Here is a 27,696-nt window from a genome sequence, read left to right on the forward strand (position 1 = left end):
AAAGCAGCCAACCCTGTTTAATGGCACAGGGAGTTAGACCTCAAGAAACCCGCTTAAAGGTATCACCCCACGAATCTGGGGTGGTACGGTTTTCAGGTGGGTTATGAATACACGGGGTTGTAGATTAAGGGAAAGAAGGTGATTCCGTTCATCTCTTCCTAATCGCCGCAAAAAAACTGCCCGGAAGATGCGGCTTCGGGCGTTTCGGAACGCTGTTGTCTACAAAAAGTTCTATTGGAGCGCGCCATCCTTGTGCACGCGCTGCATCTTCCGGGCCGTTTTTTTTACGGCGGTTAGGAAGAGATGAACGGAAGCACCCTTTTAACTAAAATCTACGACCGCGTACAGGCATAACCCACCTGAAATCCGTACCACCCCAGATTTGTGGGGTGATAACTTTAAGCGTCACTCACGAAGCTTGAGAACATCTTGGATGACAATGGCGAGGGAACGAAACGAGTGGAAGAGATGCTGGGGCCCGCACGTCCAGTGAAGACGGGCCATCTAAGTATCTAAGTGTCTAAGCACCTTTAAGCCTGTTTCTTGAGGTTTCTTTCTTGAGGCACTTTATATTAATATCCATTATAGCACTATTTATTAATATTTGGCATATTATATTACTTGATTTATTTGTTGAGCGTCCAATTTGTCCCCTTAATTTTGTTTATTTTAATTGATTTTTCATTGCTATATGAGCGGCTGGACCGGGTGTAGCGGTTAAGGATTCCGCTTCCTGCACGATCGATCGGAGGCTCGAATCCGCCCTAGTGCTCACCAAGCCTTTCATCCCTCCGGGGTCGATAAATTGTGTCAGACTTGTCTGAGAGGATAAAAACACTGACTTGACACATCGGCTAGCCACCGCAAGTCATTGTATAGGCCAATTACAAGTTCGAAGTCTCAAACGATTCTGAATTGAAGTGAACGTGGGGGCGCATCCCAAGCGGATTGATTAACGCCAGAAACTTTATCCTTTAACTTTTATATGAGCGGCTATACTAAAAAGAATGAGAAAGAAGAGGTCGTTATCAGGTTTTTTTTATCCAACTACACGCTTGACCTTGATCATGGAACGGAGCACTGAGATCGCGGACGTGAGATGGTCTTGCACTTACGTTCACCGCGGAAGGACGCGTGACGTAAGTGCGACGAAGGAAGTTCGTATCAGGGGTGCAGAGAGAGTGCATGATGTAGTGCAAACCTTGGTCCCGCACGAACCCGAGTTTCTATTAGGTTGTACCATAAATTCCCACAGTTTTCACATTTTGTTTGTTATCACTCAACCTTTTTAAACTGTGGCAAAGTGGATACAGTCTTTAGAAAGACCTTCCTTTCATTTCTATGACCACCAATTTCTCTGCTAACTAAATCTTACTTTACTTCCATTCATTTGAAATGGAAATTCCATTCGGGAAGAAAGACCACCTTCGATATTGCTTTATTTCGCAGTTGGCTTTGATCAGAAATCAAGCGGAGCATCTTGGGATATTTGTAGCGTTTACGGAGAGGGTCCTTAGACCGCGTGGACTGCCCGTTGGCTTCTCAAGTCCAGAAATGGAAACTAGAGAAATGAAGTGATTGACATCAAAAAACCTAAAAAGTGCAAAAGATGTTAATGTTACATTATTATATATCAATCCAAAAATGACTATATTCACTTCGTCAAAGTTCCATAAGACTGGGAATATTCTCGGAAATTTTTATATACCTATCCTTAAAAAATATTGCTAAAGCACGTTTTTTTTCACCTGACATTTTACATTGAGCGTAACGTCGAGGCAAATCTGTTATTCATTAAGCTGTACAGTAATTGAACATGGAGTTCGACCAAATAGAAATTCGCGTGCTCTGTGGGTGCCTCCTGTCGCGTTTCTGAGAACGACCAGTTCTCAGAGCACATAGGTATTTTCAACCTGGAAATGAGCCACATCGCACTGTTATTCGCCTAAGAACTGTTATTGAATACAGCAATACACTATAACAACACAATTGCGGTAGAATTTTTCAAAGCTCTGTTGGAGTTCAACGATATTTTGATACTATGGAGAATAAATTGACTCTACAGAGTTAATTTAAAAAGAACATTGAGAGCACAACATTGATCAATCCATATTGTGGTACGTTCGACTTTGGTTGAGAACCAGCTGATTTGTGCGAACCCCTGTGGTGCAGCCTTACAATGACTTCGGGAGGAAGGGGGGTGTAGTGGCCGACATATCAAGTCAGTGTTTTATCCCCCAGACAAAGGTGGCACCATTTTATCGACACAAGAGTAACGAAGGGCTTGGCTGACACTGAACCGGTTCCGAACAAACGATTGATCGTGCAAAACATCGAAATTCTGTCATATTACTACTCAGAAATTGATTTTAAGAAAAGAAATTTAAGAAAAAAGCTGCTCTAGTCGATTTAAAACGACCTAATTTGTGTGAGGTCCTGCGCCCGAAGCGGCGCAATGAAGCAATATGGAACCATATCGATGGGTGCACGGTCCCACCCCGATCGCAACCGCTGACTCTCCCACACCACTTTGGGCACAGCTGCTTACGCAACGCAAGCAGCAAATCCGTTCTCCACATAATATAGTCGTTTTGACCCGACTATACTATGTGGATGACGGATGTGGTTGCGATGATTCAGTCAACAAAGGAAATAACCAAGTATAAACATTTATATGTCAGTTGTACAAGCTAATAAAAATTTGTCAAAATGCTTTCAAGTCTATAATCGTTCCAAGGACTATGAGGGCACAAAACCAATGAAGTAGATGCAAAACTAGGAATAGAATGTGAGAACATTGTGATGATTTCCGCGTATCAGCAAAATGTTCGGCAGATCTGTCGATATAGCTTCCAGCCAACTTGTGTACAATGCACCGCTCATTTCTTTGATCGGGACCGGTAATGTTCTGAAGAATAAAAGTCAAGGATTGAAGACACCGCTTGGTAAAGAATTGATGTGATCTTTCAGACTAAATTGGAGAAAAGAAAAACTCACACAACAATCAGGTCCGCTTCGGATGAATAGTCATGTAAAAGAATTCCGGTTTTGATGTGCCGTGCTGTCTTAGCCTTCATTTTGATTACCTCTGATTCTGTTATCATGCCGTCATCATCTCCTCTTAACGGTTCTAAAGATTTGTAGAAGCGCTCCTCGCTGAAAGTACAAGGAATAACCTTTTTGGAAGCACATCAGCTCGCTCTTATAGGTTAGCTCTCGTTGTTATATATCCTGAGTTTGGTTTCTGCGTAAGATCAAGTCCGCATCGCACTTTTTTTCCGCGTGGCTGCGACGCGTCGCAAGTTACGCATAACGCGCGCAATTTTCACATTATCTTATTCTACGCACACCTGAGTTGTCCTGGAATCAGGAATCAGGGCGTGAACTATATCAAAGGTACAAATGGAGTAACGAATTCAGGCAATTATAAACAGTAGCTTGAGCACCTTATAAAGGTGGGAGTTACAGGTTGAAATCAAAGCAATCTTTTTAAAAATAAGAAGATACAACAAGTTCCTATTTGATTAAGTGTTGTTTCAAAAGAAACTACTTTTCTCTTTTGTTGGAATACTCTTAATACATAAAAGTCCTGCTCCTATATGGTCAACAAAGGAGATTTTTTTTTCAGAAGATCACCATATGCTACTTAATTACAAAAATTGAGATAACTCTGCAAAGCAATCCCTTCCTCTTTCTCTTCAAACCAACTCTTTGTGATAGAATTATAAGGATTACTTTTGTTTAAGATTTTTCCTCAGCAATATTTATCGGCACAACTGTCTCTTGAACCATAGGTGTGTGTTTAAACAACAATGAGCATACTTCAGCTATACCTTACTGTAGAATCTTACCGATTGCTGTGACCAGATGAAGCACAGCTTTGCCAGCTCGGTCTGCTTTGATCTAAGTTAACGATTTCTTTCTCTACACGATTTATGACCCTTGAATAAAGGATAAAGGATAACGGATAAAGTGTCTGGCGTTAATCAATCCGCCTGGGATGTGCACCCTCTCCCCGTCTTTGGATGACTGTTTTTTTCTAAAAGATCTTCATGAATTTGTGAATTTGTAGTAAATGTAATATAATTCATGATAATCTATGTAATATCAAGTTCCTTAAGGATCACAGGTGAATAACCATGAACAAAACCATACTATTTTGCTTTCCTTGTCCTCCTTCCCTGCTTTTCTTATTGTTTTTATCACATCTTTCAATTTTAGGATTACCAAAGTTCAGTTTTGCGAGCAGTAGGTAAATAAATAAATAAATAAATAAACAAGTAGAATCTGGAAATAGTATTTTGTTGCGTTCGCCACTGATTCGAGTGCATGAAGTGATTGTTGAGTCCATGAAACAGTAAGTGGATTAATTCTTGTAACAGGCTGCATGGAAGGACCCAATTTTCTTGTTCTTTTTGAGTAAGCCACATGGTATTAAGGACCTAATTTTTTTCGCTCCTAGTTACTGCACCAAAATACATTCGACGCTTAGTCTTTGCATTGTCCTACGTACATCTCCTTCCGTGGTTCTTTGATTGCTGCTACCACGTGCAAGTGTTTGTATTGAATTCGGAATTTCTGAAGAAGTGATGCCATTCGTTCCTCTTCCGACGAAATGGAAACACCATCAGCAGCAATTGTGAAGATACGGAGATAAGCACCCTGAATCCTTTTATTTCTCGGGAAACCTCGTATTTCTCCTAACCTATTAGTGACTAACCTCCAGATGGCTCCTCTTTCGTGTAAGAAGATATGGAACCAGCAGCGTCAATCCTCCATCGTCGCTTAGCCACCAAACATCGATTGTGGCACGTTTGCTTATGGTTTTTTTCACAGTTGTAGGAGTGGTTGACGAATCGGACACCCCAGAAAAACCCATTCGGGATTTTTTGTCTGCAAGTATAGAGGAATAGTAGCTTTCTTCTTCAAAATCACTGAGACAAAGACAAATCTATAATAGTGCAATAGTATAAATAATGGTACAGTAGAAACATAATAAGATAAGATGACGTAATAAGTATAATAAAAATAATAAATAGTATAATAAATAAATATAATATAAAGCAAAGAAATAATAAGAAGTAGAGGTATTCTTTGTGTTGGACATAATCAAAGATCGTAGTTAAAGGCATCACCCCACAAATCTGAGGTGGTGCAGATTTCAAGTGGAGTATTCGTATACGGGATGGGGGACTATGGAGAGGGGGGTGATTCCGTCCATTTCTTCCTAATTACCGTAAAAAATGGCCCGGAAGATGCAGCGCTGCACAAGGCTGGCGCGCTCCAGTCGAACTCCTTGTAGAAAATATTGCGCCGGAACGCCCGAAGCCGTATCTTCGGGGCCGTTTTTTACGACAATTACGGAGAAATGGACGGAATCACCCCCTCTCCATAGTCTCCCATCCCATATACGAATACACCTGAAATCTGCACCACCTCAGATTCGTGGGGTGATGCCTTTAAGGCTTGATGCATCTCAAAACCTTTTCTCTCGACAAGAGCAACTGGCGTCGTTTGCTGCAGAAACAACGGTGGTCCTTAGCATTAGTAGTAATATATATATATATATATATATATATATATATATATATATATATATATATATATATATATATATATATATATATAATGCTTTCAGAATTCTCCAAGGAAACTTACCAGAATTACCTGTAATATATGTAGTGAATGTCCGCAATGAGCACAGACAATGGAATTATTACAGTCTATCAAGATTTCTCAAAAGAGAATAAAAGGAGTGAGATTTGGGTCTCTACACTCTTTTCTAGAGGTGCATCTTATCATGTATAAGATCGCATTCATTTAGTCGATGCTCTACTAAAATACGGTCTTTTGTCCCTGATTACGTCAACAATATAATTTTAATAGTGTAACTGAGTAAAGTGAAGCGGGTGGAAATGAGAAACAAAAGTTTCGAATGGCAGATGTTATTGATTTGTAATTCTACGGGCACTATACGTTGACCACTACTTTACCTGAGAGGACAGTAAGCAGATTTACTAGGTTGAAAGGTGTGTCTGCTTCTTTAAAGGCAGAATACCACGAATCTGAGGTGGTGCGGATTTCAGGTGGAGTATCCGTATACGGGATCGTAGATTATGGAGACGGGCTGATTCCGCTCATCTCTCCCTGCATCACAGCAAACAGCTGCCTCCAGAATGCTTGTTTTGTTCGACGTCATCTATTGCAACGCTCCACCCCTTGCGCCGCCTCCGCCCTGCGATTCGTCGAAAATCAATGCGGACTGCTCCGATAGGCAGTAAGGGACGCTAAGCGTGCAAAGGTGGCGCGCTGCAATAGAAGGCATCGTACAAAACAGCATTCAGGGGCCAGCTGCTTGCAGTGATTCAGGGAGAGATGAGTGAAACCACCTCGGTCTTTATAACCTACGACCCCGTATATGGATACTCCACCTGAAATCCGTACCACTCCAGATTCGTGGTATGCTGCCTTTAAATTAGGAATAAGTTTCGCTGTTAGGAACAATTGAGCAAGTAATATTAGGTTGTTCGGATATAAACGAGACTTTCGAAATTTTACGAATTTCGAACAACAATTTGGACAGTTTTGGTTCCATTTTGTTCCTGGCGTTTTCCTGTATATTTCACTTTCTTTTTTGTTTGTTTTTGATTTCTGCAATATTTTTTTATTTCATAAAAATTTTTTATTTCATAAAAACAAAAATTTTTTATTTATTCATTTATTTTTTATTTTAATTTTATTGAAGATGTGATTTTGCGAAGTCAATGCTACAAATGGTTTCAACGCTTTGAAAATGGAAATGAGAGCTTAGAAGACGAAGAACACCGACGTCGTCCTCAAGTGGTAGACGACGAATTACTGAAGAAGGCGATCGAGTCTGATCCGACACAAACTACAAGAAAACTTGCCCTAAAGTTCGGATGTTCGAATTCGACAATTGATGAGCATCTACATACAATCGGGAAGATAAATCGGTGCGGCAAATGGGTTCCTCACAAGCTGAGTGATGAAAATAAAGCTGTCCGTAAATTGAAAAAAAAATCGAAGAGTTGGGCTGGAAAGTTTTGCCGCATCCGCCGTATAGTCCGGACTTGACTACCATCTATTTCGATCGATGCATCACGGATTGTCGGAGAAAAAGTTCAACAATATCGACCTGAAGTCCGATTATGGGACGCATCATACTTCGACTCGCAGCCAACCAACTTCTTTGAGGACGGCATCCACAACCTGCATGATCGATGGCGAAGCGTTGTTGATAGGTGTGGAGAATATTGTTTGGAATAAAGACTTGTTATAAAAAATTTTGTGATGTTTGAAAGTTTGAGTCGAAAGTCTCGTTTATATCCGAACAACCTAATATTTTACAATGGCTCCACCCCACAGGATCGTCTACTGACTATTTGAGTCCAAAAGAATGTTACGGTTTGTAAACACCTAAAAATCCACATTGACGATAGATCAGCCACCTTTCATCCCTTTAAAGGTTGGCAAATAAGCACCACACTTGTCACGATTTGCAAGAAATCCATCTTTTTTTTTCCTCCTCGTTGATCCTTTCTTTTATTCTGTCGGCCGAATTTCGTCAAAATTATTGGAATAAATAAATGAGAAATAAGGAAGAGGAACATATTTTATAGAGCAGGGTATCTGGACATTTAAACATTCCAAATCACCCTATAATTCATTTGAAAACCTCACGAAACGACCTAGCTACGCAGCTTGTTCACAGATTTTCTTTTTTTTTTACTATTACATAATACTATACTTGTATTGGACACCTCTTCTTACTGAGGAGATTCAAGGGAGGTTGATATAGAGGATCATCCAGGAAGAGGCGCAATGATTCACCTTTTCAATTGTTATCCTCTATCTTTGCTTTGGTTACTTGAAAGAGAACTCGGAGGAACAACAAAATCTGCGAATAAAATACACAATACCTTACAGTTACCTAGAATATTTCAATGGATTAGCACAGCAGTCTCGATTGTTTTGCTTCTTTCTTATTATTTATGCATTCAAAAACATGAAAAAACAACGACAACAAAAACAAGGCATAACATGGTGCGATAAGCGGCTTCGAACTAGTATAAAAGGGGCTTACAGTATACGATTCACGCTGAACTGTAATCTTTGTTGAACTGTATTTTCTCTTGAAATGAAGTGTTTTTTTTTAATTTGTGGTATTTCAGCTATGAAATACTTTGTGATTGTTGCTGCATGTGTTACAGTGTCAAATGCTTGTTCATGTCTCCCATTTGGTACGCCTAAGGAATCATTCTGTTCATCCGATTTCGGTAGGGATTTTGTTAAAAAGTCAAAAACCCTAGGCGCTTCGTGCATTTCTACAATTTGGCTAATGCCTGTAGTGCCCTGCATATTCTAGCTTAAAGTCATCACCCCACGAATCTGAGGTGGATCGGATTTCAGGTGGAGTATTTGTATACGTGGATTATGGAGAGGGGGATAATTCCGTCCATTTCTACCTATATCAGTGGAAACGGAGAACCCTGGAACGCTATTTCTGACGATGTCCTCAATTGCATTGCGCCACCCTTGCGCCGCCCTCGCCTGCGATTTGCGAAAACCCATTCGGACGAATCACAGGCGGGGGCGGGGTGGGCGGAGCGCAAACGTTGCGCATTGCAACACAAGCCGTCATAAGAAACAGCATCGCGGGGTCGCCCGTTTCCACTGATAGGGTGAGAAACGGACGGATTCACTCTCTTCCACACAATCTACGACCCCGTGTAGGCGCTACCCGCCTGAAACCCGTACCACCCCAGATTCTTGGGATGATCCCTTTAAGTGAATCAATTGAATGTGACTGCATCACAGGCATTGTCCAGCCAATGATGCTAAACATGGGGATTTTTTAACTCGACTATACAAAAGAAAGGGTTTTGAAGAAATCTAACTCGGTCTTACAGTATCTCATGTGAAAGTGATCTCAAAGAAGGACCCCAACACTAGCCCAGACGGGCTTCAAGACATTACTTATGTAGTACAACATATTTGTGTTTATAGGGTGAGCATTAGTGTTTCTAAATAAAACAAAATCTCGGTTCCGATTTCTGAAAATTGATCTTTACAGAAGCCTTCTAAGATCAAAAAATTGTCTAATCAAATTGTCACAGCTTCAAATTCAGCAGCTTGCGGAATAGAGCTTGATGTAGGAGTGGAATATCTGCTTGGAGGTGAAAGGACTAATGTATCCAACTTAATTTTCCTTGTATTATTAAGCTATAAAATTATAGGGAGTGTGGACGAGAAAGGTGTCGTACGCAGCTTTTTGTGCGGTATAGTTGAAAAGTGGAGCGACGTTCCATCAAAGGAGAAAGCAGATTTGGGAAAGTACAAGTGCTGATACGATTATTTTGTTTAATTTGGAAATAATGAAGTTTTGCTGTTTGAAACAGAATAGCTAATGAATCGTTTGAAAAACTGTGTTGTGGTGAGGCACCTAAGCGTTCACACAACGTCTAGCACGGACCTGATCCGTAAACAGTGCATCACCAGCGCTATAGTCGGTTCTAGAGTGTGTTGAACCAGTTGACCATGATGCGCCTTAAATTAAAAGAAGAGGACAAAAAGAGGAATCCTGTGTCTGGCTAAAATGTGATGCGGTGCACTCGTCTCGGTCACCGGGTTGAACGCCAAATGTGTTAGGTTCGGAAATAAGTTTTTTCGCTTCTCTTTTTAAAAGAAAAGACGATTTAACATTAAATCAAACTCCTTGGAAGGTAATGTGTAAAGTATGTGTGGTAATGTTTGAATTTAAATCTGTAAAACGCGCTACCGATTAAAAAAAATAAAAAGAAACAAAATTTAGACAAAAATGGAGGATGTACAGGTCGAAAATTTGGATACCCCCGGCACGTGACACATTCTATGAAAAAAGATTTATGAAACTTTTCCTCACATGCTCTGCGTAAGTTATTGCTGCTTAGTTCATGCACTATAGTCGTAGAGAAGCACGCGTCGGATGTTTCTGGTTTTGCAGTACTACTTTTGTTTATACTCAATTCATTTTTTAACGGCCGCGAAACTGAAGCGAGTTTCGAGCTACTACATTGGACGTTTGCGACGACACATTACTCCTTATATAAATCCTATTGCTTCCATGTTCAATCTCTTCTGGAAGAAAAAGCGAAAGCACTTATTGATAAACCTGTTTCATGCTATCATATCAATGTCATATCCGTAACGTACGTGATTTCATTGATTTGTTTGAACTACAGTCAATAATTTTTTTTCTAAATCTTTCTTTCTTTTCTCTTCTAAATGGTAAATTTACCATTTCGAGGTTATCGCCTCCGTCAGAGCCCGAAAAAGTCAGAGCAATAAGGGATTAATGCTCCCAAAATGATGTTTGGTCACTCTACAAAAAGCATCCAGACAGTTTGCGTGGTCAACGAACAATCTCAGGTGTTAAAGAGGTGACATAGAGGGGCACCTTGTTCCACAGCCATAAATGACAAGGGCTATTGTAGGGAAGCCTATCGGTTCACTACATATATCAAAATCCACAGAGGTGATTGTGATCGCAATGCACTCATATTTTCGCTTTATTTTTGGACTTTGGACAATTACTAACTTCCCAACTCAATTTTGGAGATTTGATTAGGTATTTTTTGACTTTGCAAGACTATCTAGATGTTTCTTCGCCCAAATAAGCGCTTGGCGCCCAGTTTCTCCTACATAACCGCTACCAAATGACCTGGATAACATGAACGACTTCTGGTACGATGCAATCACTTCTCTTCACAAATGGACAAACCACGGCGCTACCAGTAGTTTAGACGGTCATACGCACGATTATGTACCAGCCGCTTCAAGGTTGCTAGTGATATTTCTGTAACTTTACGTCATTCTTTAGATCAGATATGCAACTCCGTATTGCTCTGCTCACGTCGTCGGTGATGCAAGCTAGACAGAACAGAGTCTTTTCTGGACCGTTCACGAGGTTGGATCTTTAAGAAGATAGTTGTGTATTTCAAAGAGGACAGTTTGTAGCCGGGCACCCATTGAATATTGCTACCTTATAGGCCAGATATTAAGAACCATGTTTTTTTTTCTGGCTGCTCAATACAATCGTTTCCGCTGTTGTGTGGATGTTACCTGTATCGGAGGTTTTCATTTCGCCTGATTACGCTGAAAAATCGTGGGGTGTGATGTTTTTGCTACCGGATTTTCGATACTGAGTCTTCCACATCCCATTCCGCAAATAGTTATGTGCGCTCAAAAAACCAACTAGTTTTCTATCGGTTTCTCTCCTGTGAACCTAATGTGACACGCACACTGCTGGTTGAGGTCACGGAAGCTGATGTCCTTTTATATTTTATAACGCTATTTTTAGCTAGCTATTTTATAGCTATTTTATAACGCGCTTACTCCGTGTGTGTCACGAAAATGCTCCATAATGATGCAAAACTCTGCACCGGTGAGATGCCAAACATCTGCATCCATCTGATAGGCGCTTGCTCTGGGAACGGTAAAGAGGGTCCCGGCGGATTCTCCGCGAATACCTCTGAGACATTACGTATCCACTGGATATGCCGCTGGATACGCGACCATATCTCGATGAGGTCGCGCTCCAGTCGTTCATAGAGACCTAGACAACCGTCTTAGATGCTCCTCTGGCCATAGAGGTGCAAAGGACTACATAGTTGTAAGGAAACATGTAAAGAAGAATGCTGTGAGTTGTCGAAATTATAGAATAAATTTTAAAAAATGTAGTTAAAAGTACATGTCATTTTGTGTGGTTTTGAAGTAAGAGGACATGGATGGGTTTTGTCTAGATTTTACCTTCAGGAAGTCTAGAAATCTTATCACATTAACTCTTTCTCATATAAGAGGTCGAAAATACAGAGGGTCCATCTGGAATGTTCCGTATTTAACGAAATTTTTCATACTTAATTTGGAACTACTACATGCACCTTTCTCTCTTATTTTACGTAGTTTATTTTACGCTTCTCGTATGGTTACAGCGTTGAGGTCACCTCATATCACAAAATTCCAGTGGATGTTTCTAATTCTCCACAACAATTTTGTAGCTTGTGAATGTGAAATTAAACCGAGCCGGTGACGGTGACGCAGAGTATGATGTTTAGCGGCAACCGCGCAGAGTCAGGAATTTAGGAACGAAATGAGATCTCGTTCTCGCACCCCTGGTAATTGCTCTGGCGAGGCATGATCAGGACATGCTCGAAAATCTGCTGGGACCCTCTTTACACACGCTCCGCTTGCTCTACCATTGTCCAGAGCTGTGATATAATACGTATGTTGCCTTCGATAAGACAAGTTAGTTTCTGCCATATGTTAGTGGGGATAAATAAACCTTTATGTGAATGTAATCTTCCAAATTTGCAAACCATCATGCTATATAATAGGCTTATTCTGTCAAGTGTGTGTACGTGTCAGTCGCGAAATTCCAAAAAGAGAGGGAGACGGGTCCACGCTATCGGAATGAGGCGCCGGCACCAGCAAGCTATAAAATGGGGTAAGACGGGTCTGAAGCCCGGGTTTATCCGGACGTTCAGACTGGTCTATGTGTAGAAGGAGAGTACAACAGTGGATTCTGCATAGATTTCTCGACTTCCGATACGAAAACGATGACTAGAGTGAGTGCCAGCCTTTGTCCCATTGCAAGACCTCTAATCTATCAGTACTGCTGTACTAACCACCGAAAAATACAGTGATTAGCACTATAGCGCGTGCGTAGTTGATATTTCAGTAAAGGTGGAAAAGAGAGGCTGTTTCAGACAATGCTCCCATAATTAGAAATAGTAGCACCTTCGTAGTACTTTTTCTGATCTGCAATCCGTAAATGCGACAATTCAACAGCAAATCACTGAACAGAAGTCCATAACTGCAGTTAAAAAAGTGCAAAATTCAACTTACGAGTGCAAGAATTCTCTCGTAAGGCATAACACAGTAACTACAGGAAAGAAGCACCTGGTTGACTATTAACATCTGTTGTGCATTTTGACCGTAAAATTCCTACACCCATGTCGTTGTAAAAGGCCTGCCTGTCAAAAGATGTGATGATAGATTGGGATTTAGATAGTAGATTTCGGAAATAAAAAGATTCGAAAGAATTTTGAATAACTGAACAAAATATTGCAACTGACTGAATGATTTTCAAGTAAGCATTTCTTGAAGAGAGTCCAATGGAAGATCTGTCGCCAACGCTGTTTTCGATGAATCCGAGGAGGACTATGTTCGGCGTCAGTTTACCGAGACCAGAGGCCTAATTCAGGAGCTACCAAAAAGTTAAGATGTAGAAAAATATTTGGAAGTTTGCCTTACCTGACACAGCATATCACATCCATCTTCCAGTGTTCTTGCAACAACTGATTTGCAAACTCCTTTGATACCTTGCTTTCGTAGGTTTTTCTGTGACGTTTCATCCGTATGACGAGCCGTCTCCAACTGCTCACTGAGCTGTGTTGTGTCCTAAGCAATACTTCTTCGTAGGAATGCTACCCGAGAGAGACCGTTGTCTTTTCTTACTTCTGTTATCAGAACATTTCCGCAAACAAGTAGGCTAGTTCCTCTCGTAATACTGTATGCCATGCGCATCAGGGTCGGTCTCTCATAAGGTACACCGCTCAAAACAAGAATCTGTAATCGTTGATTTAGAGAGTGTGTGGGAATTCTAGGAGAGTAGGTCAGATGAGGTTGTTTTTTCAGAGTTGTACATGTGATCATATGTAGCTGTTTCCGGTAGATTTCTTCTTACAGTACTTTGAACATAAGATGGACCACAAATCGTCCGAAAAAATATTCTAGTCACCTCCATGTACGACTTTCGATAAACCTCGTCTTGGTGATGTTTCAATAATTGATTTCTTTAGTTGAGTCGGACACGAGGTTGTTACAGTCCTTTATTCGTGGCTACCGTTTCGGCAATATCGCCTTCTTCAGTGGTTGAAGGGGTGAAATCGAACGTGATTAATCCGACCAAAAAGGCCTATCCGCCCAACAAAGCAACTTTTCTTCCACTGGTAACTACGAGACCCAACAGTAAACTTAGGACTTTCTTTGTTGGGCGGATTGGGCGATTGATCGGATTAATCACGTTCGATTTCACCCCTACAAGCAGTGAAGAAGGCGATATTGCCGAAACGTTAGCCATGAATAAAGGATAGTAATAACCTCGTGTCCGGCCCAATTAAACAAATCAATTATTTTAGTCATCGTTTTTTTAAACTTCATTTGAGTGCTGCGGCACCGACTCAAGTCACTTCATCTTTCCGATTTCCTGGCGAACGACAGCTGGATGATCTAGATTCGGTTTTCAATAGATTTCGATTAGTTATGTGCGGTCTGCACTCAACGTTTCACGTTTTCAAGACGATAAGGAATTTATCGAACAGTGTGCACACCGTATGTACGAAAGATTATTCCATCACCCTTATTGAGCCCTCTCTACAGTATACAGTTTAAAAGACCCCAAACTTTATTGCTTTTGTTTTCCACTTTTCGCGTAATAATGCATGAACAGGACTACCTAGCTTTAGCGAAGCCATTTTCCAATGGTTTTATTCCACTTGTGTTGCTCTTAGAAGGGCTATTATATTTTATTTTGTTGGGATGCAATTACTGTCCCATTTTTGGCATAATTAATGATGAACAGCGCAAGTTGTAATCGTAGATGTAATACAATCCTAGCAGAAGGGGAACTAGCACAGTTACCCAAAATAAGCTGCAGAAATTCTGCAGAAATGAAAAAATTTCCATTCCTGCAAGTAGAAGTCTTTGAAGAGGTACCCTGCAAAAGAGAGAAAAAAACTGGCAAAAGAGTTTTCTTCTTATTACGACCACGAGAAATGTCAATCGTGCACAAATACACATACAAATACACAAAAAAGGGACAGAAATTAAATCCGTACGAACTTGTCATCTTGGAGGCTCTCTAAGGGCTAAACAAACGATAGAACTAAAGGAAAAGGATGAACCATAAATATGTAATCCTATTCATGTACTGTTACGTGAGAAGAATGAGAAACCATGAGAGTAAAAAAAAAGGTTTAAAATGTTTGTTTAAAACGTTTGACTCTGAGAGTGTGTTGAATTTAAGTTATTTCAATGGTATAAAAATAACGTGCCTGTGGACGATAATTCTTGACATGGAGTTCGTCCTTTGTAAGCTTCATTACACCGCTCAATGTGTGCATGTATGTGGTTGCCGTAGTCGAAGTGCCCCAGTTGACATCTTAAACGCCACCTAAAGTGACTACCAGCAGAACAAAAGAATGATTACCTGGTTTTAGATGTTTTATGAAAGCGTATACAGTGAGGAAGAATAGAAATGTGAGTAATGTTGTAAGCCACGACATGATAACCATTATGGCAACACACATGACAGCTCCGAGTAAGGACAGCCAGTGTGAGTAGTATCGGAAGGCGGGACGAAAACCTTTAATTTCCCCGCACCAATGTACAGAAAATTAACAATAAAAGTATTCTTTCGTACCTGGAGATTGTGAAAATGATGCACTGAAGCACGAATAGTTCAGTAGAGCGTATGAGCAAAGAAAAAAGTTAGAAATAAATGGTGCTATGTAATTGAGTTCACCTGGAATACATTTTGTTGATAACATGCACAGATATGAACCGAAAACGTAAAATTTCATTTAAAAAACTATTCCTGCAGAGCTTAGATAAGGAATAAAATTTCTGAGATATAAATCCTTCTGGGATGCACTAACTCGTTCACTTCCATTCAGAATCGTTTATGGAAGCGTTTCTAGCCTTACACTGACTTACTTGGGAAACCCGATGTGTCAAGTCAGTGTTTTTATCCTACGAGACAAGTCCGGTACCAATTGATCGACCTCGGATAGATGAAAGGCTTGGTTGGCGCGAAGGTGGTTTCGAAACGTGGGTCGTGCTGTCAGTCTCGGCCCTCCTACCGACGTGCGCTACACCCGCGGGGGACAGGTGTTTTTCTCATTCACTTGATGCAATTTCAATATTAAAAGGAAAAGTACACACCTCTTCGTATTTCCATTTATTGCTTATACAGTTAACCCCACGTGTTCTACTAATGTATAAAACCCAAAATTGTCCGTCCATCTGAAGCGATCTCCCATGTACTCCCAGAGATCATAAAGACCTCAATCAAAGTAGTGGACCATGCCCACTATGTACTCTGTTATGGTACCGCTGGGAGTCACAGGTTGGCGCCGTCACATCGCATGAGGCGAATTTTTTGGAAAGCTACGAAAATGTGTCTAAGGATGTCTGATTACGGATACCGGAATGTTGTAGAAAGTACCTCTATCCATTTCCTACTCCAGAGCATCACTGATATAGACCTATTTTTGCCAGATGTACAGTGGAAACGTAGAAGCTGTTTTACAAACACTTTTTTACATGTAATAAGGAACTTTCGTACTTTCTAAAGTAATCTGTAGACTTCCAAGATAATCTATAGGAAGACCCCTTTTGACTTGACATTCAAGTACTTTTATGTTTGTTTTCCACCCCGTTACAGTAGCCGTGTCGGAGAAACAGTGGTACACTGCGCGAAAGTCTTGCGAAGTCGGGGAGTTTCGTGGCGACGGAGCATATGTGCAGGTCTCTTCCTGCTGTAGTTTTCTCGCGGCTGACCAGTGCATAGGAGCCGCCCTCAGCACTCGGAGCTTCGATTCTGTTTCGAAATTCCCTCTTCATGTTCTTCCATCCTCACATTTTCACGCTTGAATTTGAAATTATTATGTCGTTTGATTTGCTAGTATTGCCTTATTAAAGGCATCACCCCACGAGTCTGGGGTGGTACGGGTTTCAGGCGGGTAATGCCTACGGGGTCGTAGATTGTGGGGAAGAGGGTGATTCTGTTCATCTCTCCCCGTATCAGCGTAAACGGAGGACCCCGGAAGGCTGTTTCTTACGACGGCGTCCCTTACAATACACAACCGTTGCGCCGCACCCCTCCTGCGATCCGTCCGAATTGGTTTTCGATGAATCGCAGGAGACGCAATGGTTGCGCGTTGCAACAGAAGCCGTCGTAAGAAACGGCGTTCCGGGGTCGTCCGCTTACACTGATACGGGGAGAAATAGACGAAATCACCCTCTTCCCCTTATTCTGCGACCACGTATAGGCATTGCCCGCCTGGAACCCGTACCACCCCAGATTCGTGGAGTGATGCTGTGATGTTGGCCCTTGAAATCCACAATAAGCAGCAATAGCAGAATATACAAGCATCTTATTATATCTCAAGGAATTAGTTTAAAGACGTGCATCAATTTTGCGCCAGCTCAGCATTCTCGAATAGTCTCCATAGCTTTGTTCCACAACTTCCACTCTTTTACATTGATTGATAAGTAGCCTACCTATCATAAGTACAGCAGACGTTACAAAAAAAGCAAGCAGGTATGCTCTTCTGGGATCATTTCCACGTCCATATCCTTTTGCAAAGAAATGCACAGCTGGTATCACCTTATCCTCGCATATTGCCTGAAAATAATTTGGTGCAAGCAAGTCTTCATCACCTACCTACTACAACACCAATACTGTTGTAATGGTGCTTTCTGGACGAAAAGAATTTCATTCGTACTTGCAAAGTGTTCGCCGCCACTAGTTTGCTATAATAAGCTCAGTATAGGATGTTTTGCCCTTCTGGGTGCTAAAGGCACACTACTCACAAGTTGCCTATGTTTGATTCGGTCGTGTGCTGCATGGCATAAGTGGATACCGCGAGGCTTTCATGCTGCAACATTAGTCGCTTAAAGGCATCGCCCCACGAATCCGGAGTGGTACAGATTCCCGGTGGAGTATTCGTATACGGGGTTGTAGATTATGTGGAGGAGGGTGATTCTGTTCATTTCTTCCTAATTGCCGTAGAAAACGGCCTGGAAGATGCGGCTTCGAGCGTTCCGGGGCGCTATTTTCTACAACTAGTTCTATGGGAGCGCACCAGATTTGTGCACGCGCCATACCAGATTATTCATCCTCTTACCCAATTAGGAAGAAATGGACGGAATCACACTCTTCCACACAACCTACGACCCCATATAGGCATAACTCACCTGAAACTCGTACCATCCCAGATTCGTGGGGTGATGCCATTCACGGGAAATTGAAGCAGATGTTAAAACGGAATCAAACCGTTTGGCGGATCCCAGGAGCCCCATGCAGCGCTGAATATTGGAGGTTTGTATATTTTGATTTTGACACCTCACGCACGATATTATCGTCAAATATAATCGAACAGACAAGATTCCTTAAACTGAGCAGTCTTTGTGACGTTGAGATGGAGAGTGATCCAGCTGATAACAGGGACAAGTTCATCGTTCTACTTAGGCCCCTTCCTCTGTCTGTGAAGATATTATCCAGAAATATCCGCAGCCAGTGCATTCATCTTCAAAATTCAAGAGGAGCACACTACGAATCTGATGTGGTGGGGGAAATCCGCAGGAAAAGCTAGAGATTTCGGGATCAGAGGTGGTTCCGCTCATCTCGCCCTCATCGTCGTAAGAAACGGCGTTGGAACAGCTTTGTAATGCAGTAGCGTGGACACAGAGTCACTGATGTTTGAATTATGGTCAAGACTTTTTTTTAGCCGAGACAGGCAAGACGCAGGGGTATTTGATCCTCTTTATCGAAATCTTCGAACTAATTCGTGAAAGAACGACGAAGTCACATTGTTTGGCGTATGCTAGAACAATTCACACAGGTTCTCCAACTATTTGTGATACAAATACTTTCACAGTGTGAGGAAGCAACCAATTCTCCTTGTAATTCAAGCTGTGGTTGAGATTTCTCTTCTATTTCAGGATCTTTATCGTTGTACTCCACTGCAGTTTTCTTGAAAATGATTGTAATCACATGTGAGATTCTGAAGTGCTTGGTTAAAACTGAAAAGTGTGAGAATAGTGCCAGTCATCCTGAATTATCTCAGCAAGATAGCCAACAGATGCGCAACTTTTCACTGCTGTGGATAACTGGCTCGTCTGTATGTATAAGTTTGTATAGGCACTGAGACTCCCCGAGCTAACCCTTTAGCAATCAAATAAACAACAAATATACCGCGAACCTGAAAAATCTTAGGAGCACTGATGAGACTTGCCAAAGCCGAACAAAGCGTGGCAGCAACTATACCAACCGTTATCAGAGGTGGCCACACACTCGTAACCATAACAATCTGAAGATACAGCAAACCAACACTTCGAGAAAAAAAAACCCGAGAGTACTGCGCACCTGATAGTAATTGAGTAGTCCGAACGGGCAGCTATAGTTGTAACAACAGTCGGGTGTACTTAAAGGATTCAGCGGAATCTCACCGTCTGCGTCACGCACATAAGTTGCTCCAGCAATTGTCAAAACACTCATGTAAATAATCGTTGAAACTAGAATGGCACTGAGAGTTCCGCGTGGAATAGCGTCCTTCAAAGGGTAACACTATTTTCAGAATAGCTGAATCCACAATGATGTTCAGTATGGTTACCATCTCCAAATAATCTTTTCGAAATTGCTGCCGGGAACAGTTATTTCAATTTCACCTGTGGATTTTTTAGATTCCCACTTATGTTTGCTCCAGCCATGATGCCGGTTGCTGCAGGAAAATACACCGAGAAGATCGAAAAAAATGAATGTCCTTGACGAAAATCGGGCCACATGTTAGCAGCTAATGTATCAGCTGGAAAAACTATATGCGGTCAGCGTTGAATGTCTTCAACTGAGTAGCCGCAACGCATTTTCTGGAATGAACGTTCTTACGCCACGTGACATTCAATTCCTATTCTCTCCATCCTGCCCCAATCGAATGCGCATCGCGGTCACTCGGTTGAAGATATTCGGGGCCCACTTTACGAGCAAGGCGCATATGAAAACAGCTGACCAACCTTGATATCCCGTATATCCATAACGCTCTTTCTTTTCTGTCCAGATGAATGAACCAACTACGAAGCTGAGCACGGATAAAAACAAAGGGACAAGGAGTACTTGCTGCAGTTTACTTTCAATCGTTGCTGATACACATATCAAAGCCACAAGAGTGGTGCAGGTTGCTGAAATTGACAGAGTAGTTTGAAATGTTTTATTTGCAGGATTTACTGTCCCACAAAGTTTCACAGTGCTTTTCATTTGCCGCTTTGTAATTTGCTGGCCGTACTCTATACACTCTATATATTTTATTATTTATTCATATTATATTTTTGTAGGTGTCCTTTACATATAAATTTCCCTTCTCTTTCATGATTTCAGATTTGGAAATGTCTTTTTTTTGGGGAAGCGGATTCCATCCATCTTTGTTCACAGTATGTGTGCAAGAAAATCCCCTAAATGGATGCATATATGTATTTATTTTTTCAATAATAATGTGACTGCTGGATGAAGAGAGCTGTGGGACAACAAACCTGCTGGCATGTGTACATATGCAAGTTCTCAGCATCTGATTTTCACCTAATGAGATTATCCGAACGTCCCAAACTTCACCTAATGAGATTATTCGAACATCCCAAACCCCTCCATCAATTATCGTGATTCCATAGCCATCCATCAAATGCGAAATGGTCTCAGCGAATCCAACCACATACAGGGCTCCTCCGACACAATTTGCCAAGCAAAAAATAAGACCAATCGATCCGCCGAATTCGGCCCCCAACGTTCGTGAAATCTAAAAAGATTGTGTTTCCTACACCATAGAAAAACGTGAGGAAAAATCCAAACAGCATGTTTTTGATGGGGAAGAAGGAAACGGTAGGCAGGTATATTCCTAATAATAACACACTATATTGAAGAGACATCAATAAGAGGAACCGATGAAAAGTAGCAGTTCAAACTACTGGAAAAAAACTTGAAGAAATTAGAAAATTTCAGGATTGCTTTTTTGAAATGTCGTTAATGAATGAATTAGGGGAAAAAATGAAGCTTACTCATGAATTTTAAGCATGTATAGTGTGTGTTCTACAAATAATGGAGAATAAATATAAATAGTAGTGATAAACAATGTTTTTATAGTTTTACAGTTTTTCTCAAACCTTATGTAAACAGACCTTTTTGATCTCTATTCGATCTAAAGTATTTTCTCCTTCATTTTTTATAATCCTCGTTCACCTCTGTGGTAAAATTTCAAAGCCTCTCTTCCAAAATTCCCCTCCCACTCCCCCTTCCCACTCTTCAATTTACACCATCTGAAAAACCATCATTTATGGAATAATGAATAATAATGACAATAATAAAGTAAAAATGGTGTTAGTAAAAGTGGAGAAAAAAATAACAGTTTCGACTTCTTGTATTTTATCGACAAACCGAAAGTGATAAAAAGCTCATTTGACTATTCCTTTTAATCGATAATTTTACAGGGCCAAACGGTTGACCTCAAATGAACTGACCAGATAGTACAATCCTCCGCCCTTCATTTCTCCATTAGTGCAAATTGTACTGGTGGACAGCGCTGTCAGAGTAGTGGTGAAGGAAGCGAGCAGAATTATTGCCCATCCAAGCACTAAGAAATAAATCTTTTCTTTCCAGGGGGAAAAAACGGTAACGTAAGCCAAAAACATGCAAATTCCAGCTTGTCCTGCTACCCAGGTCAGACGAAGATAAAGGATCACTCCAATAATATTCTGGAGACATCGCACGAACACTCCCTCGATCCATCCAAATTTCACCTCAGACTCTTTTTTGCTGACTTGACTGAGGACTGACTCCTGAAAAAGAGTTCGCAGATCAATAAAAATTGCATTGTTTCATTTTCGCCAACGGAATATTTATGGTTCCAATATGGAATTAAACACAGTAACAAAGATGTGGTAATCATCGTAGTGCATTTTCTTGCATACTACCCAACATTTAAAACTAGCTTTAACAAGAATTCTTTGAAATTTAGGTCTTCACTGAGAACTTAGAAGTCCAAAGAGCGGTCTTATGAGTTCAATAGCGGAAACGCCTTTGCTGAACCTGTCAGATGACCTTTTTGAAGTCTGTTCAACGTTAAGAGTTGAAGAGATGCATTCGTTGTAGTTACTTTTGTGGCTTCCGAAGTGCTTATGACATCCTTGATTTAAGATATTGCGAAAAGGTGTTGTTATTCAGTACACCACCGAAGACCAACCCAAATAGGTTAGATGTCTTGAGAAAGCTCGGAATGTTTCGTAACAACTCTCCTTTTCGCCGTATGGTCGAGGGTTCGAAACCGCCCGAGTGCTAATCAAGCCTTTCATCTCTTCGATGTCGATAAAACGGTACCAGACTTGTCCCCACCCCAAGTCACTGTATGGACGGTTAAACGGCACGCTGGTATTATTGTCCGAGACGGCATCTTGCATACTTTCGCTGAGGCGTGTGGTCTTTTCATTGCTGTGCCAAACCGCCTCGATGTACAGCAGGAACTCGCACAGAATCCTTCCATGGCCTGCGATACTTGGCGACCAGGCGAACTGTCTGTCGGGGCCGAGTGAGTCGAGCACTTCAGGTCGGCAATATTCGGGAAATCAACGGAACGAAACGGAGAGTTGTTACGAAACATTCCGAGCTTCCTCAGGAAATCTAACCTATTTGGGTTGAGTTGGTCTTCGGTGATGAACTGAATAACAGCACCTTTTCGCAATTTAAGCCAAATAACCGTGTAAGTAAAGTAGTAAGGGCGAGTGTAGCGCGGTCAAAGGTCCGCTGTAGCGGTGTGGTCGAGGGTTCGAAACCGCCCGAGTGCTAATCAAGCCTTTCATCTCTTCGGTGTCGATAAAACGGTACCAGACTTGTCCCCACCCCAAGTCACTATAGGGGCCAACACGCGTTCCTAAATCTTGACCATCACAAAATTTCAGTAAAAAGTGGATTTATACGCCAGAGAGCTTATCCTTTTAACTGTCCGAGTTATACGGCACCTATTGCAACTAGTATAAACAGGCCTACCGCGAGCAGTTGTGACCCTAAAGTTCCTTTATTCCTTTTTATTCTACGAATAAAGCTAAATATATAGCAAAATAAATATATTCCTAAATCCCAAATCCTTCTACCAAAACCTCTAGTCCTAAGATTAAATATTAAAACTGTCTTAATGACATTTCACGTTTTACACATTCCGTTAGATTGTACGAACATTTTGGAGTAAAATTGAAAATTGTTGAATCCACTGCAATTAAAAAATGACTGAAAATTGAAAGTAAACATTGAAAGACAAACTCCCAAATCGACGGAGCACAGTCTGTTAACAGCCAATTCATGTATCGTAGGTCGTCGCTTCTCTTTATTCACTCTGTCCAAGGGATTTCGGTAAAATTCTATGTCAGGAGGTGTATCCACAGTGGTTTTCCTACAAAAATTATTTGCAGAAGATTCAGAATTCAGAGAAGTCACTGAATAATTTTTCCACTATGTTACCTTGGTTGAGTAGTTGTCTCACTGGATGAGTTCTTCAAACACTGCTCTAACGCTGCAGTTCCTCGAGACGTCTAAATTTGTAGTGAGTGAGAAAATTAGTGAGGTTTCTGGTGAATTGAACGAATGAACAGCTGAATGCAACCTTTATCTGCTCGTGGATCAGAATCTCTTTTTATGCAGTGAGATTTGCCACATACTGGACGAAACCTCTTCTTTAAAAAAAATTGTACGATAAAAATTAATATAAACCACACCTGATCTTGAATGAAGCTGTAAGATAAGTTAGAGTGTTACTCTTCGGAGCGTATTTTGAAAATTTTGGGTTGAATAATAAGTCAAAGGGCGAGTGTAGAGCAGGCGGTAAGAGGTTCAGCCGTGACTGCACGATCAATGGTGTGGTTCAAAACTCCCCTAGTGCCAACCTCGCCTTTATCCCTCCAGAGTTGACGAGTTGGTACCACATTTGAGTAATGACATTGACTTGGCGCATAGGCGTTCCCCATAGAGATTAGTCAATGCCGAGCACTTTGTTTTTTAAAAACTTGATGGGTTTTTTTTTAAACTAAAAAATGCACGTAGAAATAAAAAGTTCTGGAAGGGTTGATATAGCATTAGATAGAACAGTGCTCTCTTTACGCGGCAGTGCTGCTTTAATTTCTTTTTGTTTTAAGTGACTCTTATTTTCTAGATTATCAAAATGGAGTGTCGAGTGGGCAAAACTAAATATTTCCAGCACTTGCTCATTGCATTTAATCGGGAGGACGAGATGAGGTTGTTGAAACTGCTAAGAAGACCCAAGATATGTATGGAGTGCACCAAATGAGGAATGAAAAACTGTAAACAAAGAACAAGAAGAGAACATGGAAAAGTGCAGAAATCAATACGAGGCATCAAAAAAACTTATTGGACGATGAAAGAAAGGGTGGGGAACGAAGGGCCGAGATTGGGGCTACTTTTGAAGGAGTCAGTTCCTTGAACAACCATTAATCGCTTATTTCTTCTCAAAAGTTGAAATTATGAAGTCGAAGTCAGATCGCACACTTTCCGGTCAACTGTCGTGGGTTAAGGGCAGCATACCACGAATCTGACGTGGTGAGGGGAAAGTTAGAGATGAAGTTGTAGATTACGGGTTATGGGGTGATTTCGCCCATCTCTTCCTAATCTACGTAAAAAAAACGATGTGACAGACTGTTTTTTTACGTCGATTTCAGTTGCAACACGCCATCCTTGTACACGCGCCGCATCCTAGCGCGATCGGTCGAAGATCAGTGATGCCTTCACCCCAGCCTATTCAAGTGAAACCAATGAAATAGGCTGCTGAGGGGACGGGAATGAGTACAGAGGAGAGCGTTGTAACGTATCTCGTAGGAAATAAAGCGGTTCCCATGCTATCTATATTTGCTCACAGAGACCCGAGCACCGTCAGCTTCCTCATACGTTGTCTTGCGCCATCGCAGAAGGATACATGACGGATCACTCACGTTTTCGTTATCTACACCCCGAAGTCAACGTTTTTTCAAGGATCTCCATACCGCGTCAATTCCGTGATATTTTTCCAACAATTACAATAATTTATACTCCTATGTGCATTTCCAAAAATAAAAATAATTCACGGTTTATTTCTCAATTCAACTTGCTTGGGACCAAAAACATCCGAAATTGATGTATTAAGGTTTTAGTTATAATTTTATCTTCTCCTTATATTTCGTTCAGTAAAAGTTTCTCTAATTTTTCCAACTCGATCACTTATGTTTGTTGTTTACTTCGTGAATAACTGTTCTAAAGAAAACAAAAAGCAAATAAAAATGAATGACAACAAATGTGAATGAAAGTTGTAATAATAAAGTCAATTTTGAGAATAAAGTGATATCGTGTAATCAATTCAACATTTTTCTGAACAAACAAGGATTAAATAAATGAATCAAACAGTTGATCGAAGCAATTGGCTGGTTGAAAAGTAATTGAATTTGTTGTTGTGCGAAAAAGACAATTTTCCGGGAAGGATTAAACGTAAGGGAATTAAAGAATAAGGTTTTAACAGGTATACAGGATCCGTCTTGAAAAATTTCTACGACTTGAAAAATTTGTGAATTCTGAGTTTTTCACGCAGGATAGATGAAGTACGTAATTAAGGGAATGAAATAAATGATAGTCCGATGGTGTTAACTCATAGACGTCACATGGTGAACGCAATAATGGATAATATCCAATTTGCATGCGTCACTTTATCCTTTGATTCGGGATATTGCCAGAAATGGGACTTTTTCCGTCTTTCAAAGTCACAGAAACAAAAATAACGAAGCTACCGCATACAATATGAAGAAAACAATGATAAAGAAGGACTTCTATAAATGACTTTTTGAAATTTCCACAAGTTTAGCGTTTTCTGCGAATTAAAGTGCAAGATTCCGCCGATACCTACACAGAAATCTTCTATCACGCACCAGAAAACAGAAACTGCTCTCAGAAAACTCGGAGAAAAAAGTTACACAAGGATTTATCCGCAGATTATATGTACAGGTGCAGATCAGCATGGTAACTAAACGTTTTTGATCTGAGAAAAGTAATTATGTAATTAAACTCTAAATCAAGTTTTGATCAATGAGATTGATAATAGAAGGTATCAGTACTAGATAGTAGACATAGCATAAAATATAGGATCTGTGATGGACACATCAGGATCACTAGTAAAAGGAAATTTCCTTTTGAAAGGGAAAGAAAAAAATCTTCACTTACGGGTATCCTGGAATTTCCTGTTTCCAGGATATCCTCCTGTTCGGTTCTGTCGGACATTTTCTGCTCTTCCCTAAACAAATCACCCACAGTATCACAAGTGCTTTTTCGTAAAGAAACGATCACATAAATCGAACTATTGATTGTATTTCAATCAATCTATTCATCAATCACGATGTCTGAGACGTTTGGTGCAACATTTTTTGGGTGGCTATAAAATAAAGGTTGGGATGGAGATGGGGTGTAACGATATGCAGTGTGTACACGACGATCAACAATCCGGACGTTTGTTGCTCTCTTTTTACCTACTAGATTTCTCTGCGATGATCCACCATGTGCCAGAGCCAATTTGCGACAACGGACCGGTTGTGGTAGGCTCGTCCGCCACTACAGTGAACGTTTGATCGTTGAAAGATGAAAGGTATATGTTGGTTTAGAGTTGTTGTGTAGATCGTTTTCTAGCTTCTAGGAGTAATTCTAGCTTTTTTTTTGTCATTGAAGCAGTCAACGAAAGACCCAAGAATTTTTTGAGCTTAAAGGAAAGTGTAGCAGTCCGCTGTAACCGCACTGTCGATGGTTCGAAACCGCCATACTTCCGATCAGACCTTTCATCCCTTTGTGGTCGAGGGTTCGAAACCGTCCTAGTGCTCACCAAGCCTTTCGTCCCTCCGGGGTCGATAAATTGGTGACCAGACTTGTCTGGAAGGATAAAAACACTGACTTGATCATCGGCTAGCCCCATAGGCACAGGCCAAGATGCATTCCAAAACCTCAACGGTTACGAATTGTAGTAAAGTGCGTAGGCGCATCCCAAGTGGACTGATTCGCCAGCAACTTTATCCTTTGTCCTTTTCGAGCCCTCGTCGTACAGTACCTTCGTTTTTTTTAGACTTTAAACGATTTTTATCCGAATATAAGACAAGTACTGTTTTTCTTTTGCCTTCCACGAATTTGAGGGCTAAAACAAAGGAGTCGCAAAACCTATCCTCGCTTTTTAAAACCAGCGTTCAAGAAAATTTTCTATGATGAGTTTCTGCGCAAAGGTTCAGGTTGTAAATCACAGCTATCACAGAAAAATTTGGAAATTAACCTAAAGAGATCCGAAGTGGGTCTCAGGAGTATCCGAGGCATCGGTATACTCAACAAGGCAACGTTTTCCACTAATGGCATGAAACCGCGCAAAATGTATTTGTGACGAAATTACTCATAGAAAGGAATATTCACACTCGTATGGATAATATAACACACTTTACGCTCTTCTCCTTCGTTAATCCTATAGAGGCAAAAAGTTACGTCGTTGGATAAGTCGATTCCTCATGTACTCCTGATTCCTTTCGCCCTTGGGTTTGGAGTTCTGACGTCCCAAAACTAACCTATTAATGCAGCTAATTAAAGATGAGAAATTCTATAGCTAGTCGAATAAAGTTAAAGTACAAGGAAAAATCCGGAACTAAGCGTGTAGTAGTTTAAATGTTCGATTGTCATGGAATAAAACCCTTGTAACTTATATTTGTGGTACGTGGTGGTCTGTTACGTTACCTGATTCAACAAACGAGGTAAGCACTAGCCGATAAGCGTTTTTCAAGTTTGCTTATCGTTTGAATGCTCTCTGTAGGGTGATGAGGCGC

The 27,696-nt window shown here is 40.8% G+C and overlaps 2 protein-coding genes across 4 annotated transcripts; one reads left to right on the forward strand and one right to left on the reverse strand.

The window, feature by feature from the left end:
- Positions 1-2,775: 2,775 nt before the first annotated feature.
- RB195_009478 (uncharacterized protein) lies at positions 2,776-26,810 on the reverse strand (the record flags this gene model as incomplete). Of its 3 annotated transcripts, none has more annotated exons than XM_064190042.1 (24): positions 2,776-2,908; positions 2,998-3,156; positions 4,514-4,662; positions 4,721-4,893; positions 12,958-13,031; positions 13,134-13,252; positions 13,312-13,458; positions 13,516-13,626; positions 15,114-15,220; positions 15,269-15,424; positions 15,482-15,583; positions 17,344-17,467; positions 19,047-19,154; positions 19,211-19,396; positions 19,513-19,649; positions 19,855-20,019; positions 20,447-20,627; positions 21,346-21,458; positions 21,519-21,663; positions 22,284-22,538; positions 23,138-23,267; positions 23,336-23,406; positions 26,072-26,141; positions 26,674-26,810. In XM_064190042.1, 24 exons carry the CDS (start codon positions 26,808-26,810, stop codon positions 2,776-2,778), a joined length of 3,252 nt encoding a protein of 1,083 aa, XP_064047624.1. The 3 variants fall into 3 exon arrangements, with proteins under 3 accessions (XP_064047624.1, XP_064047625.1, XP_064047626.1); XM_064190043.1 differs by having other exon boundaries at positions 20,414-20,627; XM_064190041.1 differs by lacking the exon at positions 26,674-26,810 and having other exon boundaries at positions 21,346-21,663; positions 26,072-26,128.
- Positions 8,195-9,367, forward strand: RB195_009479 (uncharacterized protein; the record flags this gene model as incomplete). Its single annotated transcript, XM_013450601.2, has 4 exons — positions 8,195-8,297; positions 8,931-9,028; positions 9,095-9,197; positions 9,258-9,367. 4 exons carry the CDS (start codon positions 8,195-8,197, stop codon positions 9,365-9,367), a joined length of 414 nt encoding a protein of 137 aa, XP_013306055.1.
- Positions 26,811-27,696: the final 886 nt, after the last annotated feature.

The sequence above is a fragment of the Necator americanus genome, chromosome III, assembly GCF_031761385.1.
Source record: "Necator americanus strain Aroian chromosome III, whole genome shotgun sequence".
NCBI lineage: Eukaryota > Metazoa > Nematoda > Chromadorea > Rhabditida > Ancylostomatidae > Necator > Necator americanus.